Source organism: Triticum aestivum, chromosome 3D (genome assembly GCF_018294505.1).
Source record: "Triticum aestivum cultivar Chinese Spring chromosome 3D, IWGSC CS RefSeq v2.1, whole genome shotgun sequence".
Taxonomy (NCBI): Eukaryota; Viridiplantae; Streptophyta; class Magnoliopsida; order Poales; family Poaceae; genus Triticum; species Triticum aestivum.
The window spans coordinates 171,710,593-171,727,790 of NC_057802.1; the positions used below are offsets into that span (position 1 = coordinate 171,710,593).

The 17,198-nt window shown below is 46.0% G+C and overlaps 2 protein-coding genes across 2 annotated transcripts; both read left to right on the forward strand.

Moving 5' to 3' along the window:
- The first annotated feature begins 3,292 nt into the window (after positions 1-3,292).
- LOC123078105 (uncharacterized) lies at positions 3,293-7,623 on the forward strand. The gene is made up of 6 exons (XM_044500504.1): positions 3,293-3,524; positions 3,864-3,914; positions 4,055-4,106; positions 4,766-4,824; positions 5,501-5,546; positions 7,217-7,623. The coding sequence occupies exons 1-6, from the start codon at positions 3,453-3,455 to the stop codon at positions 7,342-7,344; spliced, it is 408 nt and encodes a 135-aa protein (XP_044356439.1). The 5' UTR covers positions 3,293-3,452; the 3' UTR covers positions 7,345-7,623.
- An 846-nt stretch (positions 7,624-8,469) lies between these two features.
- LOC123078106 (protein PHYTOCHROME KINASE SUBSTRATE 4) lies at positions 8,470-10,498 on the forward strand. The gene has a single exon (XM_044500505.1). The coding sequence runs from the start codon at positions 8,782-8,784 to the stop codon at positions 10,246-10,248; it is 1,467 nt and encodes a 488-aa protein (XP_044356440.1). The 5' UTR covers positions 8,470-8,781; the 3' UTR covers positions 10,249-10,498.
- Positions 10,499-17,198: the final 6,700 nt, after the last annotated feature.

Consider the following 17,198-nt stretch of genomic DNA (forward strand, 5'->3'; position numbering starts at 1 on the left):
GCTCTAACTCCAGGGACTGGAGGGTGGAGCATGAGGAAGCAGCCTAAGGGATTTTGAGGCTGGGCACCACCCTCTCGTCCTAAGCTGAAGATGGTGGTGAGAGTAGCACTAGAGGGATTGTTGCTGACAAAGAAAGCCAAGTCACGGACTTCCACATACCTTGTTTTTCTTTCAGAACGCGCATGAGAACATCACATCGTATCAGTAAGAGAGAAAAAGGAGTTGATGATTACATCATGGGTGCCCGCAGGCAATCCAAAACCCAGAACTCACGTACAATAAGCGCGCGCGCACACACACAGCTGCCACTCTCGCCTACCCACATTTCAACGTTTGGCCTATTTGATATCCATGTTAGTTGACATAGCCTTCATTCGTAGTTGATGATTGTCGTTAGCCCACTTCTCGCAATGGACACCTTGTTGAAAACCCTGTGATTCCTTTCCTTCCATATGGAGTGCTGGTAAGGATGAAGAAAGACTTCATATCCTTTCTCTACGCCGCAGAGATAGCACTACTTGAAGTCGTCCACCAATCCACCAGCATGCTCTGACTCGAAGGAGTGAACCTTTCCCAACTGTTGGCATGAAATGCATCGAACCACACTACACATGTGAAGGAGCATTGCATCAGCAGGTGATCCAAGGTCTCAGGCTCCTGCAAGCACATTGAACAACACTGCTAGTGTGGTAGGACCCTTCTCATGAACCGATCGAATCCGACATTTGTTCACTACAAGTGAAGAGTGTGAGTGGTTGATGGTTGGGTGCTGGTGATTGCCCAAATGTGTATAGTGTAGCCACAAGGCTCCATTCATTATTACAATGGCTTTTCAAGGCTATAGAAATATCGTTTTTTGGTTTTTAGGGTGTAATATCAAATTTTCAATGCAATATTTAGTTGGAACTAGTAAAAGAGATCGTGTGTTACAATGGGGTGACGAATTTGCCACTTTGAAATCAAGCCACCGAGAATATAATACCTATAATGATGTACCCAGGGAAGAGCATCTATGTCTTCTTGACATCTTCAATATTATCTCCATCCCATTTGAGAAACTCGTGCACGTCCATATCCTTGTCATATGAATATCTTTGGAATCCATCCTCCCCTCTTTAATACAACCCCAAGATAGCCCGTACAATTCCGTTTAATTGTCTACCCTTCCTTTAATACACCCCAAGACAGCCCACACATTCCTTTTAATTGTCGAAATGCATCATTCCTTTAATGCCCCAATGACAGCCCTCAATTTCGTTTCATCCCTTTTGGTCTTGTTAATATTTAGGTAACCTACGGAGTATATAAACCGATAGGAATCCTCCTAAAGCGGCAAGGTGGGATAATTTCACATCCATATATTAGCCCAGTTGGTTGGAACTATCGGGGCACGAGGGGAGGTTGTGAGTTCAACCCCTACGACCATTTATTTTTCACCACTCCATAATCAACATAGAAGGCATGGAGCGGGCCCAACTTATCCCACGCGCTCGGGCCAATGAACGAACTCTGTGGGAACCAAAGGCCCAACGAAACAAATCGTTTTTTATCACTTGGTGGCCAGAAGAAAAAAAATTAGTACTACCTCAAAAAGTAAAAATTCTTCGAAAAAGTCAAAATGATAATATGGGTGAACACACTATATAGACATGCGGGGTAGGAGTACTGTATATGTGTTTTTTTTTATTATGATGAAAAAAACATGCCAAAGTTCCTTATTTTTAGAGGAAACATTTTTTTAGCAAAAGCAGCATCAGGCCAATCTTGGCGACACTTTTTTGTTGCCACAATCATCTATACACCGACCTACTGAAAAGATTCCTGATTTCTCAAAGTTCCAAGACCAGAAATCCTCCACATTGCGGGTACAAATAGGAATATGCATAATTGCCAAAGCATCATATGGTAGAAAGACCTGCCTGATAACCTCGTTGTTCCATTTGGTGTTCGAGATTCAAGTAGTTCTGAAACAAGCTGCGGTAGGTGAATCACAAGCGAGATGATTGGACACATATTTTCCTGTCTTGGGATGGAGTTGAAGTTTCATATTTCAGTGGTTGTACCATTGCCAATTCGCCTAACCAGCCCGTGTTTAAGGGTATCACGCCCCTTAATGATTGCTCTCTAAATTTGTGATGGATGAGTCCTAAGTGCTGCATTCACAAAATGAACTTCTGGGAAGTACACTGCCTTCAGTATTCTTGCACTTAACAAATATGGATTCTCTAGGATTCTCCAAGCCTGCAAGAAGCACAAGATTGAAAATTTCAAAGTCCTTGAAATCCAGACCCCCATGTATTTAGGCATGCTCATCGTGTCCCATGACACCGAGTATGGCTTGCGTTGATCTCTTTTCCCCATCAAAAGGCTTTGATAATAGATGTGAGGTGTCCACACAAACCCCTTGACAGTTTAAAACAATACATTGAAAGTTGGGGCGTTTGGAGTTTTAGTTAATGTGGCTCGTTGGCATGTGAAAGCTAGGGTGCTAGACTCCAGATGTGTGTAGTTCTGCGTTTTTCTATCCAGTGTCCTCGCCTGTTGTAGGTCTAGTCATACATTTTCCCCTCGCTTCCCTTGTTGAGGTGAGGGGGGGGGGGGGGGTTGTATCGTTTGGAACCTTGCTAGTGGTTTTGCTACGTTTTGGGTTGTTTGCTAGTCTTGTTAATGAAATCGTGAAGAAATTTCTTTCATTAAAGAAAACATGAAATTGAATAGACCGAAAGCTTGTGCAACTGATTTTTAGGGGAATCATGCTTAAATCTTTTTTTCAAAACATAGTACATACATAGGCGCTTATATATACGTGCATACACTCACCTCTATGAACATATACACACACACGCTATCTCTATGAGCACCTCCGAAGGACTAAGCCGGCATATCATCTTAAGATTGACGAAGTCATCACAGGCACCTCGTAATCGACGAAAACGTCTTCTTCCAGTGAACACGCATCACCGAAAATATTAAAATAAATCCAGAATAAATGCGAGCACCAGGACTTGCTGGTGAGCCGGGAATACCACTGTTCTCCATCACGGGTTGGTTGGCACTTTTTTTTTTGGAGCGACTGGTTGGTTGGCATTTTTTTTTTTTAGGCAAGGTTGGTTGGCACATGGTTAGCATGCTCTCAGAGCTGTAGGGACGACAAGATCAGCCTGGCCCATTAACATGACAGGCTGGCCTTGACTGTGGCAACTGGCCTGGCCCGATCCGGCTAAGGCCGAAGAATCACGACTTGGAGGCGAAGAAAGAAGAAATCGGACGGCTGCGGCTAGGCGGTGGTCGAATCGTGACCGCTCCAAAATCGAAGGGTTTTAACGAAGGGGGCTCGTTCGGTTTTGTTTCCTGCGGCTGCGGCGACAGGTCAGACAGAGCTTCCCTTCCTCCCGCTAGCTCGGGGCGGATCCATCCACCCGGCGGACCATCTCTGATCTCTCGCGGGCGCCATGGCGGAGCACGCCGCCCCGGAGCTACCCAAGAGGTGCCACCACTGCGCAGGGCCCCTCTCCAAGGACATGGTACGGTGACTTCCTTCTCCCCCTTCACATCGTCTTCCGCCGCCGCTGCCGTCGCCGCCGCTATAGTTTTCCATCCCTTTGTAGATTTTGTAGTGTTGAATCTTCGTCTAGGTTTGCACCTATGATGACTATTGCTTGTATGCTGGTTCGTGTTCAGCTATGTTTGTGTTTGCTAATCAAACGCCCGTTGTTGTATTATTATTTTTGGACTGATGTAACTCATGCATTTTTGTGCTGTTCTTGTCTGCTTGTACTGATGCGAGCTTATACCGTTATAGCTTCCTTCTAAGGCAACTTATGTGGTCAATTGCGCTAATGCGTGTTTTTGGGTTGATGAAGGAAACTAGCAGCTGGACCGTCACTCCATTGGTTCGAGATAGCTTCTCAATGGTTTGTTCCGTCGCCTTTCACTGCTCACCAGTGCAAGTTATTCGTCTTTTTAGTCCAAACTGGAAACTTTCCAAGCATTGCCTTCTGTTTTGTGCTTTCCACCCCTGTACTAATATATAAATATGGCCATATTGGAGCAGATTGGTTCCGCTGTTGGGGGCACTGCAGGCGCATTTTATGCATTTAATCATGGTATGCTGGCTACCATTTTGATCAATGAGTGATTGATACATCCAGCACTTCTAAATTTTCAGTTACTTAAAAGATGCTGTGTATTTGCTGCGTGACAATTTCGTATGTTATGCCCAATAGTTTTGCTTTCTTCATCTTGTGTTGGATGAATTATACATAGTGTTCAGTTTGAGATTCTATAACATCTTATGCAGCACACCACCTTGTTTGTCTGGTTGTAACTTGTGAGTTGTGTTGCTAGTTTGCATTGTAATACCTGTCATTCATCTTATAGGATCCTCAATAGCATTTCAAATCTTGTGAAAATATTCAGATATCATCTTATAGGATCCTCAATAGCATTTGAAATCTCATGAATATATTCAGATATGCATGTACCTTGTTGCTGTATCAAAAATGATTATTAATGTTCTTGTAAAATACCTCCCTGTACATGCCTACATGCATGGATTTTTTTCTCCCGGCAATACACATGATATTGGCTCAACTTTATTTACATGAAGTGGATTTACCTTCTTGGTATTTTGTTGCAAAGGGATCTAGAATGAAATCGCTTAACTTTTTATGCCATTTTTTAATTATGCTATTATACAATTATATATACTAAATAATAATATTATCTTCAGATTAGCATTAACTTTGGATTATTTTTTATGTAGCTATGCCTGTTGTTCGGCGTTACATAAAAGGGCCAATGTGGATGCATTTTCTTGTTGGTGTAAGTACAATGTCCATTTTCCCTTTTTCATATGTTGATATTATCTTATGCATGTTCTTTTTAGCATGAATTATTTGGAATGATGCAGTCCAAGATGTTCTTTTATCACTTGATGGGTACATTTATATGCTCTAATGATCATCCACTGCCCAAACAATTCACACTGATAACATTGGAACCTGCAACAACAACAAATCCTTTCATTCCCAAACAAGTTGGGGTTGGCTAGAGTTGAAACCCATAAGATCTCGAAACCTTGTCATGGTTCTGGCATGTGGATAGCATCACAATCCTCCTTCTTTACCCAGGCTTGGAACCGGCTATGTTGAGAGAAAATAGGTGGATTTTTTTTTGACATGTCATCAAGATCTAGTTTTCTTGAAATTTCTTTAAGCACGCATCAGTCGTGTAGTCTGGTATGTAAACATAGCACTGAATATTCACTGTGCCAATGTGCTGAGTTTCATACCATACCATACATCAGCAAGTTTTATTACTGGGAGGGGTTCCCCAGATTAGCATTGCTTGAGAATACAGCCAGCTACAGTTGCATCCCAAGAGAGTTTATCGTCTTTTATTCCTTTCTTTGAGAATTTTTGGTGCAAAGATTGCATTGGGATGCTACTTTTAGTTCAACCTGATGAGGTCCATTGGTCTGACCCTTTTCATCCTGCAGGCCCCTCCAGTTGTTGTATTCTCTTCTGCATGTGCTGGATTAGCAGGTGAAGTAATACTCTTCTGTATTTTAATATATTTATCTATTTTATGCTTGTAATTCTGCTATCTAAAAATCTGTTCTATTATTATTTCCTTGATGTAGATTATTCTCTGTATTTGACTGGACATCATTACAAGCAATTTATAGAGATGTTCTGCATTTGAACAGTTTTCATTCCTTGGCTCCACTTGATAGTTTTTCTCACTAGTGATGTTTCACTTAGCCTGCCTATGAGCAAGTATAATAACAGGCTTATAGCCTGGTTACATGGCATGTTTGCTTATGTGGAGGAGTGTGACATGAAAAAGTAAGAGGAGTGGTCTCTCATGCAAGAGCCTGCCTCTACACGTGCTCCTAAGCAACTGCAATAAATATGAAGAAAGAGAAAGAGAGAAGGTGAAAAAAGTATTACGCTTGTAGCCAACCTTATTATATGATTGCAAATGATAGCTTTACATGACATGGCAACTTAATATAGCCAGCAGCTGACTACAGTATTAGCCATGCTCTAGTTGCTATAAAACACACTTGTACCTTTTGGGGATTTTAAAGCAAATGCTTTTATGTAGTTTCATTTTCATGAAGGCTTCTGGACTGAATTGAACCCCACATTACCTTTTCACTGGTTTGCATTCATTCACACCAATACAGAGTACAAGCATGTGATAATAGATGAGTATGTCCAAACAAAGTATACACAGGAGGAAATCTAGACCCTATCGTAGCTGCCAATGAGTGTTGGCCTGAGCTGCATAGCTGTGGGGGTATCAAGTATGAGCCCTGAGTACTGGCCTATAGCTGTGCACCTGCATAACCTTCATCAGATACTAGTCTAGCACAACGCATGCAAATTTACCCTGTGAACTACACAGTTTGTTATTTTGGTGTTTGTAATAGTATTTTCCTTTATTTTGGAGTACTTATGAAGTGCAATATGATATTGGTCTGCTCATTAAGCAAGTGAGGAGAACCTTGTCCTGTCCAATCTAGACCGCCCTTTATAAACCAGAAGGTTTAAAGTTCAAACTAGATGCGATGGACACAGACAAAGCCATGTAGATGACTAGGGGAGGTGGTATTGAAGGTGTTTCAAACTGGGCTGTGTCGGTTTTCTGTAGGTTGCTTTTATGTGCAGTAACGTTTTGAGGAACATGTCTATCTTATAATAATATATGATGTATTAGTACTTATCTACACCTGATTTTTTTTTTTTGCATATTCTATGTTAGCTAATTCGTTTTAGAGGAACATGTGTTTTGTTTATTGATGTGATCCTGGAATTGATATGCATTTCCAAACCAACTCACAGATTGGTTAATTATTATATTTGGAACATTTGCATTTGAACTGCAGATTTAATGTGAGGACTAATTAGTGCATTTACAGCAATTACTCTAGTAATAACATTGGAATAGTATAGCAACAATGGTACTGTTCAGGTACATAGGATGTACATTGGAATAGTATAGCAGCTTTTTATTGCAGAGGGTTATTGAGATTACTTGTTCTATGTAGTGTTGCCGTGTTGGTTAGATTACGTTTCATCTTTAGATTAAGTTACAAATTCTTCTGCAACACACATATTACAGCATTTACATCTATGATCTTTGCTCTGCCACTGCCATTACTCATTTCTATACATTCGATGAGCTAAAGTTTTAATTCTATCTGCAGCTGGTACAATACCAGCCCTTGCACAACTGGTTTCGTCGTCCTGTCATGCCGCCATGTCATCGCCCTCGTTCGCCCGCCCTGCTTCTCGCGATGACATGCACAAGAGCAGAGGCTCCTCGCCATTGTAATTTACTAGCGCAGCCGACCAGCTACTGAATACTGCTCTAAGAAATCTGTGCCACCTTATAAAGGATGTAAATGTTAAGATTTCATGCAGAAGGATGTTTTAACTGACATGTGCTCCTTTCACTTAGTTTTTGTTGGTATCTATCTCTATGTATAGGTTATGCCCTCTATCTTGTGTTAATTTTTTGTATTAAAATAAGTATTGCAGTGTTGTGAACCAGCTTAAACCAGCCAGAGGTTCAGCTATTTTCGTCTGCAAAATGCAAGCATGCGTTGGTCTATGATTGTTCAACCTTGAATTACATTTGATAGGACATGAGTATGTAAATGCAGTTGTTCGTGATTTGATAGCTTCAGTCGTATTTATCGTTGTTCTAGGTGTGCTTGCTCTAAAGTTTGAAACACTGGGCCTTTTGTTTGTTTACTTTTTGGAGGATTTCTTTAGATGTTTTTGGCTATGTATGTCATTTCTTTCACAGGAAGGTATGTAGGTAGTAAATTCCTTAGGAGTGTGTCCATATCGATCCAATTCCTAAGGATTCGTGCCATTAAGTGAAACCGGATGGAAATTCCCAAGGATTGGAGTGGGGCATGCATCACAATCGTGACCAGTTTGCCTACGGCATTTGATAGATTATCGAATTAGATAAGCGATTGCTAGTTGAGTGGATGGTATATTGTCATCGGTGAGGCTGTCGCCGATTCGGTGGTAGTGGCTCGTTTGGACGCCACGTAGTAGATCCTGGCCGTTTCCCGGCGAGTACACTGCATGCAGCGACGTATCTGTATCTTGTATCGTTCATTGGATCGTCGCGCTTAGTTTTGGATGGCATGGAACTCATCATTCGTGTGGAAACGCACTCCGCCTGTCGATGATGATGCATTGCACTTGGCGATTGCAATCGTTTCGGGGTTTGTTCGTGCAAGCGGATTTCAACCACGCTCCCAGAGAGAAGGAAGAACACGCAGAATTGGGCGATCAGAGGGAGGCAGGATGATGAGAGGATGGCGCGAAAACGAAAAGACTGAATGTACCACTCGGCACGGCACAGTCTTGGTGCCCACCCCGCGTCCCCGAGCTGCAGTTGGCCGCTGGCGCAGAGCACCTCTCCTCCCGGCTCGCATGCCGTCGCTCGCCCGCCCGCACTTGGCTCCCGCCCCACGCCAGCCACACACATTTTTAAACGCGCGCGACACGGACGCTTACACCTCCCCGCCCGTCCCGCCGGTAGCGGAAGCGGAGGCAGTAGCGTCTCGGCACGCACTGGTGCGCCCGCGCGCCGTCGCCGTCTAGCCCAGCCTGTCGCGCCTTGGCTCTGCCCGCGCTCCCGCCCCTACAAATTCCTCCACTCAACCAGCCACCTCTCCGCCAACTCTCTCGCGCACACTGAACGAGTGACCCAAGCGTGCCGTCTTATCTCTCCTCCTGTATTGTATACATGGACCGCTACAGAGTGGCGCCGGCGCGGCCTGTCTTCCTCTCCGGCCACCTGCAGCCCGCGGCTGCCACCCGGCGCTCGGGCGGCGCCGAGCGGGAGCTCGACATCTTCACGGCCGATCGCTACTTCAACGCCGCGGACGCCGTCAAGTACAGCGCCGCCGCGGTCCATGCGGACGACCCGCCGCGCCAGCTGCCCGTCGCTGCCGTGGATGCGGCGGCAAGCCAGAGCAGCCTCACCGCGGCGTCGTCCGAGGTGAGCTGGAACAGCCGCTCCGGGCTGCTCGCCAGCAACCAGTCGCCGTCGGCGGCTAGGCAGCACGACAAGGGCTATGGCGGTGGCGTCAACGGCGTCGTCGTCCTAGATACGAGGGACGATCGGTATCACCGCGGCGGCAAGAAGCCTGCCGCCGCCGGCTTCGGGCAGCGCTGGGGGATCTTCAGCCGGGACTGCCCCTGCGCCGGCAGGAAGGCCGTCACCGTCGACGTCGCCTCCGAGCCGACCACCCCGAGGGTCCACGCGAGGTTCGACGCCAGGGAGGAGAGCGCCGTCTTTAAGGCCAACGGGCTGCCTCCTCCGTCTACAAACGACGAGCCCGGCGTGATGAAGATTTTTACGACGGGGAGCTGCGCGTTCCCGCTTCGCGCCAACAACAACATCCTCGCTCCGGCTACAGATCATGGGACCAGCGCTTCTTTCCCCGCATTCCCGCCCGACGTAGGCCGCCGCGTGGTGAGCTCTGGCGGATTCACCTTCCCGGTGATCAGCCCGTCCAAGGCCATCAGCAGCAGCGTCGTCGACGAGCCGCCGCGCGAGTCGCTGGAGGTGTTCCGTCCCATCGACGAGGACTCGGTGGTGCTCGTGGACCCGCCGCCACCCCTAGCCGCGGCCGCTTTTCTGCGCGCGCCGGCGGTAGTGTCGGCCATGGACGACGACGCGATGAGCGACGCGAGCTCCGACCTGTTCGACCTGGAGAGCTTCGCGGCGTCATCGTCGTACCCGACCACGTACCGTGGTCGCAGTAGCCGGCGCAACTCGGGGGACGACGACCTGGAGTACGCCACCGCGGCCGCGGAGCCAGCGCTGAGCGAGTGCATGTACGCGCCGAGCGAGGCGAGCGTGGTGTGGAGCGTGGCCACGGCCGAGGGCGTGGCCTACGACACCGGCAGCGTGGCCAACTTCTCGAGCGCGGCGTCCGCGTGCGGCGTCGACGAGTTCCGGTTCGTCCCGCCCGGGTCCGCCGCCGGCCACGACGGCTTCACCGCCGCCATGTCCCGAAGCGCCGGCCGCAAGAAAGGCGGCGGGTTCTTGGACAGCTGCCGGTGCGAGAAGGCCGTGAGCGTCGGGCCGACCCCGGTCCGTGTGGCCCGCCCGCCGGCGGTCCCGGCCAAGACGGCGATGGGGCCTGAAAGCGGCGGCGTCGCGCGCTACCACAACCGCCGCGTCCACATGCCGGTTCGGTCGTGATCGATGCGCGCGCTCCCCGTCTGGCGCCTATTACTATTAGCCTATACGAAAGTACAGTACGGTACATAATTCTCTTGTTTGTTCCAGGTACGTACAAGGTGTCGTTGGCACGTACACTTGCACGCGTGCGTGCATGACGATGACGTCGTCAACTACTGTAATTAGTTACTCCTATCGTGAAGAAAAACGTGCTGCCGCATGTATGATGTATCGATCTTAGTATGTGTTATGTCAGCGATCATTTTCCGCTTGTCGACATATTTTAGACAGATCGCACGCTTGATTGAGAAGGAACGAACCAGCTAGCGTGGTCGTCTGTGATGTGACGGGACGGCGCGATCGGTGCCCAGCTCAGTTGCTTGATCATGTTGGAACGTCGAGCGTGGACATGGAGTGGAGGCGAGTTTGCTGTAGCGCCAGCCTGATGCTGCTGCTAAAGTGATGCAACGAACGTTCGAGCCGGGGCATTTTCCTGCCACGCCCATGTCCAGTTACATCACACAAGCTAGGCATGCATTATGTCATGTGCGTGCATAACTGGAAATGATGCGCGCGACGTTGTGCGAGTGCGACGGGACGACGGCGGATGAACCCCTTTTGGCCTGTATATTGCGGCGCTTGCAGGTGAGATGGGCCAGCTCACCAACTTGCGCCTTGCGTCCTCGCAGACAATGTGGTTGATGAAAGAGTGCGGATGCACGTTCTTTAACTGACACATGCGCGGGGAGCTTTTCTTTTTTTGAGAGAGAACATCGCACTTTATTAATCAAGCAACATAGTTATCAAGAGTCTTCTCCCGCAAAACAAAAAAGTTACCAAGAGTCTCCAAGATACAATATGGAGTAGAACAGAAAATGCAAAAACCAATAGAGTTCATACAAGACTTAGCAAGAATATGAGCTGAAACATTAAACTGACCGACGAATATGTAAAAAATATTAGCACTTTTCTGACTAATCTAATCCACGAGTAAGCAATAAACATGGCGAATACGGTATGCATCTCATGCTGGTACCTAAGCATGTGAGCACGTACAGTACATAGAACCAAAACATCTATGAACAACATATATACGGCTAGCACATGTCCGAGTAAATGAGGGATGAACAGATCATACCATCCGGTTAGCCAGGCCAACGCGGCGGCGGCGGCAGCAGCAGCCTCGGCGTCGTTCGTGACCTTCTTCTTCTTGGCGGCGGCGTCTTCGACCATGGTGTCGATGCAGGGGAAGTAGTGGAAGCACAGGCGAACGGAGACGGGGACGGATCGGGAGCAGTCGCGTCGAGACGCTCCCCAAAAACCTTATTGCCGTTCTCCCGGGCAGGATCTCGAACGACAGGGTTCCAGAGGCACCTGCTCTCCCGATCAACCGTGCACGCGGTCGTCGGGATGGGATCGCCTGAAGCAGCAGAGAGAGAGAGAAGAACAGTAGATGACAGCTAGGGTTGTGCTAGAGGGAGCGAGTGAACTGAGTTAGGGTTCACTCCCTTGGCTAGCGCCTTCTTATATATGCCGTCGGTTGGCAAAAATAAGCTTCGGCTCGGCTTATTCCCGCAACCCGCGGCGCGCGCGCGCGTCGTGACGAGGTGAGATGAGGCGGGCGGCGGAGGAGGAGGAGCGTGTGTGTACAACTCCTATTCCCAAGCTTCCAGTAGCAAGTGGTAGAGCAACCATTATAAAGAGGTCTGACTCTTCTTACTGTAGCAATATAGTACTAAACTTCCCACACATCCCACCGCTTGCCGTGCACATTAATGGGCCTTAGAGATTGACCAGGGATTATTGTCTTATATGGGCCTAAGCCCATCCATAATTCATCAATCCCCCATCAGATCTCGAGGCACATAAGTTTGTCAACTATTTCAAACAATGTTTGTATACCAGAATTTTCAGTGGAGACTGTTAAGTTGAACTTTCACCTAGAGCAATAGGATTAGACTTCTTCACAACTGAACAATGGACTATGGCTTGAATTGTCAGTTTGGCGTGCAGAAGTTTCGCCTATTGTCAGCTGATACGTGGCTGCTGAAGGCTAAACCCCACGGGTGGAGCTTATTAGTCATACTCCGTACCTTCTCATGAGCTACCTAGAGATCACCCAATCTCATAGACTGTGACCAGCAGTCGAGCTCACATAGGTGTGTTCCTCCAAAGAATGCTCTGTAGGTTAGCATCTTGCTTACATAAGCTTTGGAACACATTAAGACAAAAGTCAGCATGCCTTACAGAATTGAGAGTATTATTGCATCTCCAACGGAGTGGGTTAATTAAAGATACTCTCCTCAGTTGACCGCTGGATTGTTTTCTCAGGTCCTAATTCACGGGATCTCCGATCACATAGGTTGGGTTACCCCCATGGCAACTTACGTGGGTCTCATACCCATCTCACTCGATGCATTTTCTATGACAATCCATGATAGCCCTTTCATAAAAGAGTCTTCCAGATTTTTAGATGTCTGGATATAATCCAACGCTATCACTCCGGAGTTTCTTGATTTTCTGATAGATTTTAATCTTCTTCTTATGTACTTTGTGGATTTCATGTTTTCCTTTGAACTCTTAGCCTTGGCAATCACAGTTTGATTATCACAGTTCATAAGGATAGCCGGGACCAACCACTAGCAAATCCATCAAAAGCTCCCGAAGCCATTCTGTTTCGATGCATGATGTGTTCTACTTCCATTGTCAATCTCGTTAAGATCGTCTGCTTGCATGATTTCTAGGAAACAGCACCACCACCAAGTGTGAAGACATGTCCACTTGTGGCTTTCATCTCATCAGCATGAGATATCCAATTCAAATCACTATACCCCTCAAGTACCGTCGGGTACCCAGAATAGTGAATTCCATAGTTCACAGTACCTTGCAAATAACGTATCACTCGCTCAACAGTATGCCAATGCACATCTCCCGGATTGGAAACAAACCGGCTCAGTTTGCATGCAACAAATGAGATGTCAGGACGAGTAGCACAAGCTAAGTACATCAGTGAACCAACCACTTGAGAATATCTCAATTGATCTACAGCCGTGCCTTTGAACTTTCAAATCTGCACACTAGGATCATATGGTGTTGCAGAAGGTTTGCAGTCCAAATATCCAAAATGGCTCAAAATCATCTGAACATAGTGGGATTGCAAAAGTGTAATTCCACCCTCAGTATCTCTCAGTAGCTTGATGTTCAAGATAACATCAGCCACACCCAGGTCTTTCATCACAAAGTTATGAGATAGAAAATCCTTGACCTCCTCAATGACTTTGAGGTGGGTCCCAAATATCAGTATATCATCGACATATATACATAGTATAACTCCTTCGCCCCCATCATAGCGATATTATACACATTTGTCAGCTTTGTTAACAAAAAAGCCAGCAGATGTCAAAGTTGTATTAAACTTCTCATGCCATTGCTTAGGCGCTTGTTTCAGGCCATATAGAGATTTCACTAGCTTGCAAACCTTTCTTTCCTGACCATTTACTACAAAGCCATCTTGCTGTTGCATGTAAATTTCCTCGTCTAGCTCTCAGTTAAGGAAAGCCGTCTTAACGTCCATCTGATGAACGAGAAGACCATGCAAACCTGCCAAAGCGAGTAACACTCGAATGGTTGTCATTCTAGCCACAAGTGAGTAAGTATCGAAGAATTCCTCTTCTTCTTTTTGGGTATAGCCCTTGGCCACAAGCCTAGCCTTGTACTTCTCAACAGTACCATCAGTCCTAAGCTTCTTCTTGAACACCACTTACATCCCAATGGTTCGCAACCATAAGGACGATTACTGATCTCCCATGTCCCGTTAGCCAAGATGGAATCCATCTCGCTATGGACCGCATCCTTCCAATAGTCAGCAGCCGGAGATGCATAAGCTTCTTGTAGCGACCCGACCTCAAACGGTCAAGTCTCTGTGCTTCAGTGTCATCCCTGGATCGGTAATGCTGGCACACACAGTACTCGAAGGATTTATAACAGAGTAGCAATCACACACTTATAACATCGAATGTCTCAAAAGAGAACTTATTACAATATGGCCTAAGGCCATCTAATACGATAACAACGGAAGGCTTGGAAGATAAAGTGAGTCCATCAACTCCAACGGCATAGCTGAGCTGCACGGCAACGACCTAACGAACCTTACTCCTCGTCTGAAAAGTCTGTAACATAATACGTTGCAGCCTGAAAACGGGTCAGCACATGGAATATGCTGGCAATATAACATAGTAGAGCAAGAACAGAATAATGCTATCACTACATGCATATTTGGCTGGTGGAAAGCTCTATGGTTATAGTTTTTGCGAAAAGCCAATTTTTCCCTACAACAAAGGAATAAGTTTTATTTTAACTATCATGGTAGTTGAAACATCATTGAGAAGGTTCCTCCAACTCAATCCCAATTAAAGTAATTATCAACCCAACAATATTAATTTAGAGTGATGAGATACTTAGGATACTCCAAGTACTAGATACTCAAGATTGTCCATAACCGGGGACACGGCTAACCATGATTAGATTGTACACTCCGCAGAGATTTGCGCACTTTTCCCCACAAGACTCGATCTCCTCCGTTGGATTTCTCGCACTACATGGTGTTTGAGAAACGGATGACCGAGATACAGTCTTTCAGAAACATTAACTCTTTATTCCGGGCAGACCATACCAAACCTACATCCCTCTACCTGCTGATCCACCTCTTCAAGAGCTCATGCAACTTACTCAACTATGCTAGAGCCCATAATAGCTTGTGGCTGCACACGGAAGTTTCTAGCATGAAAATATCTCAGTTCCCTTCGAGCCTGGGTGGCGGACCTTAGGATGATCACACGGGTACTCCGGGATATCCTAGGACAACACTGGATTCTCCAGGTGCCCGACAAGCAATCCACTCAGATGTGTATTTAAGTTGCCACCTTAAGTTGAACCATTAATTAACAATCTCACATCTGTCATGGATTCACTCACCCAAACCACGTCTACGAGCATAGCATAGCAATATAAGCAATACATAGAAGTAACTCCCAAGGGTTTGATAGTAACAGGGCAATAGGTTCTACCTCATCAATTACTTCCCAACCCACATGTTAAATCACATCCTAATCATGCAGTGTTTGAGGATTGAAACTAATGCATAAAAACTGGGTATGGAAAGAGTATGATCAATGTGTTACTTGCCTTGCTGACGATCCGCAAAACCTAGGGACTCGTAGTAGCACGCTTCGCACTCCGGGAATTCTATCACAAACAAACAATAGCATACATAAGCAATCAAGCAAAGAAGCACGAGTAAAACTCAAATAAGAAGATCTAACCAGAAAGTTCAACTTAAGAACTCCGGTTTGCAAAAAGAATCAAATCAAACGGAGCAACGAAACTCAAACTGCGAAAAAAAGATCCGTTTACTAATCTGAACTAAAGTCAAATTTTATAGTACCAAAATCTTGTTCAAGTTGGTTAACCAGAAAGAGGGTTTCAAGCCGAAGATCTAGGCGCTTGAGTCGCCTGATTTCGATAAACGAGCGAAAAGATAAACTAAAACGAAAATCGAATCAGAAATCGCGATCGAAAATAATCGCGGAAAATCCGAGAAAAAGAAAATTGACGAACAGGCTAACGAACGAACGTTCGCTGTCTGCGGTTAAACGGTGAAAACCGTTCGTTAAAACAAACATAAAACGGGCGTTCGCTAAATAACTAAACCAAAAATAAACCGAACCGGATCTAAAAAAGGATCTAGGGTTTCGAAAAAAAAACCAAAACAGTTTTCTCACGAAAACCGAGGCGGCTACCTCGGGTCCGGCAAGGTCCGCCGACTCCGGCGTGGCGGCGGGCGGCGGCGCGGGGCGGCTGCTGCGCGGCGGGATTAGGGTTAGGGCGCGGGTGGCGGCTGGGCTGGCTCAGGGCTCGGGGTCTCGGGCTTTAAAGGCCGGCCCGAGGAGTCCTGGCCGGTTACGGCCCGGAGTCGGTTCACTTTTGTTTTTAAATAATTTCGACATGCAGAAAAAGAAAGAAAAGAAATCTAAACGGACTCCAAAAATTCCAAAATAAATTTTCCCCGTCCTCTAAAAATAGGTCGGACAAGGTGAACATTTATTTGGGCCTAAAATGCAATTTTGAAAAACGCATATTTTTCCTAATTCAAATAAAATAGCGACAAAGCTCCGAATAAAATCCAATATTTGATTTTAATATTTTTCCTCCAATATTTCATTTATTTTGGAGAAGTCATATTATCTCCTCTCATATATTTGAATATGAAATATTTTCGGAGAGAAAAATAATTAAAACAAATAATTCTCATTTCAATATTTGATAAAATTCAAATATGAAAACAGGGAAATCCCCTACTCTCTCCGTGGGTCCTTGAGTTGCTTAGGATTTCGAGGATCGCGAAACGAAATGCAATAAAATATGATATGCATGAATGATCTATGTATAACATTCCAAATTGAAAATTTGGGATGTTACAAACCTACCCCCCTTAAGATGAATCTCGCCCTCGGGATTCGGGTTGGCTAGAAAATAGGTGTGGGTGGTCTTTGCGAAGATCATCCTCTCGTTCCCAGGTGGCTTCATCCTCGGTATGGTGGCCCCACTGAACTTTGCAAAACTTGATAACCCTGCTGCGGGTGACTCGGCTGGCAAATTCAAGAATCCTGACTGGCTTCTCCTCATAGGTCAAATCACTGTCCAACTGCATCGCCTCCAAGGGTACTGTATCTCTTAACGGTATATCGGCCATCTCAGCATGACACTTCTTCAGCTGTGAAACATGAAATACATCATGAACTCCTGACAGTTCTTCAGGTAACTCCAACTTGTAGGCAACTTCTCCCATACGTTCCAAAACACGATACGGTCCTACAAATCTCGGGGCTAACTTTCCCTTAACTCCAAAACGTTTCACTCCTCGCAAGGGTGATACTCGCAGATATGCTCTGTCTCCAATTTCATAGGTTACC

Bases quoted from the DNA above. Each gene is read 5' to 3' on its own strand.
- LOC123078105 (XM_044500504.1), top strand. From the start codon at position 3,453: ATGGCGGAGCACGCCGCCCCGGAGCTACCCAAGAGGTGCCACCACTGC. The intron at 3,525-3,863 runs GTACGGTGACTT...GGGTTGATGAAG, and splicing joins GGCCCCTCTCCAAGGACATG to GAAACTAGCAGCTGGACCGT. The intron at 4,107-4,765 runs GTATGCTGGCTA...TTTTTTATGTAG, and splicing joins ATTTTATGCATTTAATCATG to CTATGCCTGTTGTTCGGCGT.
- LOC123078106 (XM_044500505.1), top strand. From the start codon at position 8,782: ATGGACCGCTACAGAGTGGCGCCGGCGCGGCCTGTCTTCCTCTCCGGC.